The sequence below is a fragment of the Limanda limanda genome, chromosome 15 (genome assembly GCF_963576545.1).
Source record: "Limanda limanda chromosome 15, fLimLim1.1, whole genome shotgun sequence".
In the NCBI taxonomy this organism is placed as follows: domain Eukaryota; kingdom Metazoa; phylum Chordata; class Actinopteri; order Pleuronectiformes; family Pleuronectidae; genus Limanda; species Limanda limanda.
Genome location: NC_083650.1, coordinates 8,326,457 through 8,328,887, shown reverse-complemented (window position 1 = coordinate 8,328,887; position 2,431 = coordinate 8,326,457). Strand labels below are relative to the sequence as shown.

The 2,431-nt window shown below is 38.8% G+C and overlaps 1 protein-coding gene across 1 annotated transcript; it reads right to left on the bottom strand.

Moving 5' to 3' along the window:
• Positions 1-293: 293 nt before the first annotated feature.
• On the bottom strand, positions 294-1,051 carry gnrh3 (gonadotropin-releasing hormone 3). The gene is made up of 3 exons (XM_061087503.1): positions 914-1,051; positions 680-760; positions 294-347 (listed from the first exon to the last, which is right to left on the bottom strand). The coding sequence occupies exons 1-3, from the start codon at positions 1,049-1,051 to the stop codon at positions 294-296; spliced, it is 273 nt and encodes a 90-aa protein (XP_060943486.1).
• Between the last annotated feature and the right edge of the window lie 1,380 nt (positions 1,052-2,431).

The following is a 2,431-nucleotide window of genomic DNA, read 5'->3' as shown; positions in this document are numbered from 1 at the left end:
GCTGCTTTACAAAGACAATTAAATCAATTTAAAGTCCTTAAAAACGTCATTTTACACATATGAAACATCTTTTTTCTTCTAATGACCAGATCTAGAAGAGGAGACCAATCGATCCGATCGGATTAAACACAACATTTAATAGTTTCATTGGATTTCAAAAACCTTTATTACAACCTAACACTGATGAAAATGCTACAGACATTTAATAAATATCTGTGTAATACATTCATTGAAGTCAACATCTTGCATTCCAACCCATCACAATGTAGATACAGTGTGTTTCTTCCTTCTCTTCAATTATCAGGGAACCTTTTCTTTCGGTGGAAATGCCTGGGACCATCATCAATCTGAGGAAATTAAATCTCCGTTAACAGTTTGAACTGCTGCCTGAATATTTTATCTCGCAAATGTTTAAAATTTTCATTTATTTATAAATATATACGGTATCAAATGTGTCGCAGCACATTAGCAGCGCATCTGGCAGCATTCAAAGAGACACAATTACGCATGCACATATTCAATCAGGCAAAAAAAAGGGGAAAAATAAAAACAGTCATTGAGCAGTTTGTATATTGTCATTGCTGCTTTGGAGCGCGGCTGCACACAGTGGTGTAGTGTACATTAATATTGTACAATTGAAGTAGACATTGGTGATAAATTATGTATAATAAGCACTTACTACATTGTATGGTCGAGGTCTCTCTTGGGTTTGGGCACTCGCCTCCTCAGGAAGAGACACCACTCCGCCTGTGCCCATCATCTGAGCACAATAGAGGACATTTTACAAAGACTGATGTGAAAACAATGCAACAAAACACAAAGCAAAAGAAAGAAAAGTGCAACCGGGTTAAACTGCGCTGGTATATCTGTTGAAGTTTTGCCTTAATTTTCAAGAAGGAAAGAACCCACTCACCCTGATGGTCGCCTCCAGCTCCCCCACACTCCTCTTCCCACCTGGAAGCCATCCATAGGACCAGTGCTGGGACAGGGCGACCTGAACCACCAACGTCAACAGCAACACCTGCACCGCCACTCTGCTGCTCGCTTCCATCAGAGCTGCAGAGGAAGTCACACTCTGTAATAATCTCCTCACACATGCATCTCACAGACCAGGGGTTATGAAGCGATTAGTAAACAGCATTTCAGACAGTAATTAATAAGAAATGTAATTATTAACTTAATAGGCATTGAGCTGAACTTCACCGAGGACTCACTCACCTCAGTGTTTGCCTTGTTAGCATGTGGTGCATTAGCAAGAGAGGGGTTTTATAGGTGTAGTACAAGGCTGCTGGCAGGATTATAATCCCCACTATGCAGGTGTGACACATTTACTGACTAATGGGACACAAAATACCACTAATGGAGGAGGCTAAGTGCTCAGACATGCTGACAACACCGGGGCTCAAACAGCATTAAATATATATATATGAACGAAAAAAGTCTTTGTATTGAATGCATGTGTGTGGAGGTTGACAAAAAAAAGAGACAACATTAAGATGGAATCTGACGTTTGTCTTCATCTATTATTTATTGGTATCAGCTCTTAGCAAACAAACAGTCGTTCAAACCCATACAGATTGGAAAGGCAGAAACATCATGGAAACAAGATGCTTGTGCATTTATGTTACAGCGGCTGCAAGGCCTGGCTGTCGCCAAATATTACTGTTTCTTATTCTTTCAGCATGACGGTACATTAAAAGGAGTCGACAATGCAGTAAACCTTAGTGATGATTAATGACCACAACAGGAATTTATGTACACTAAATAAACAAAATGATCAGCGTGCCATAAACCTATTTTATGACTTTTGTAATAGTGGCAGTAGAAACACAGTAGAAAGTTATTCACCCAAACTTCAGGCTTCCGCGCTTACTGTTCTACAAAGAAGTAAGCAGGAGCCTCGCAAAAATATACGCTTTTGATTTTGCAGAAATTTTGGGTCTTCTGTGTTTAAATATGAAACTATGACTAACTATCATAGTCAAAATATGTCCAAATGCCTGTGCATGCATATTTCATATTTTGGTGGAGCACTAGTTCTTGATTTCAATACTTTTTCACTGTCCCAGACATTTTTCATCTCCGTCCTTTTCATCTCCGTCCCTGAGGACGAACAAGGTTCAGCTGCATCAATTATCAACAGCTTCATTTACACCCAGGTTCCTACACTCATCTGCAAGCTAAACTAAAACTATGGTACATTTGCTGTCAATATAATATTCTGAGGAGTGAATTTACAAAACAATGAAATGATCCTCACACATGAGACCACATTCAGAAACAATACACCTTTTAAAAATGCATCTATAATATTTCAATTAAACATAAACATCTGGCTTATCCTTATTACAATTGTGTCACTTGGTGACAAGTATTTCATGATCAGAGCTGTTTTCTAATCAGTATGGCACTGCTGTATGCAAACATGCAG

Excerpts from the sequence above, each read along its gene's own strand:
- gnrh3 (XM_061087503.1), bottom strand. The coding sequence starts at position 1,051 with ATGGAAGCGAGCAGCAGAGTGGCGGTGCAGGTGTTGCTGTTGACGTTG. Across the intron at positions 761-913 it reads AGCTGGAGGCGACCATCAGG|ATGATGGGCACAGGCGGAGT; the intron begins GTGAGTGGGTTC and ends TATTGTGCTCAG. Across the intron at positions 348-679 it reads GACCTCGACCATACAATGTA|ATTGATGATGGTCCCAGGCA; the intron begins GTAAGTGCTTAT and ends TAATTTCCTCAG.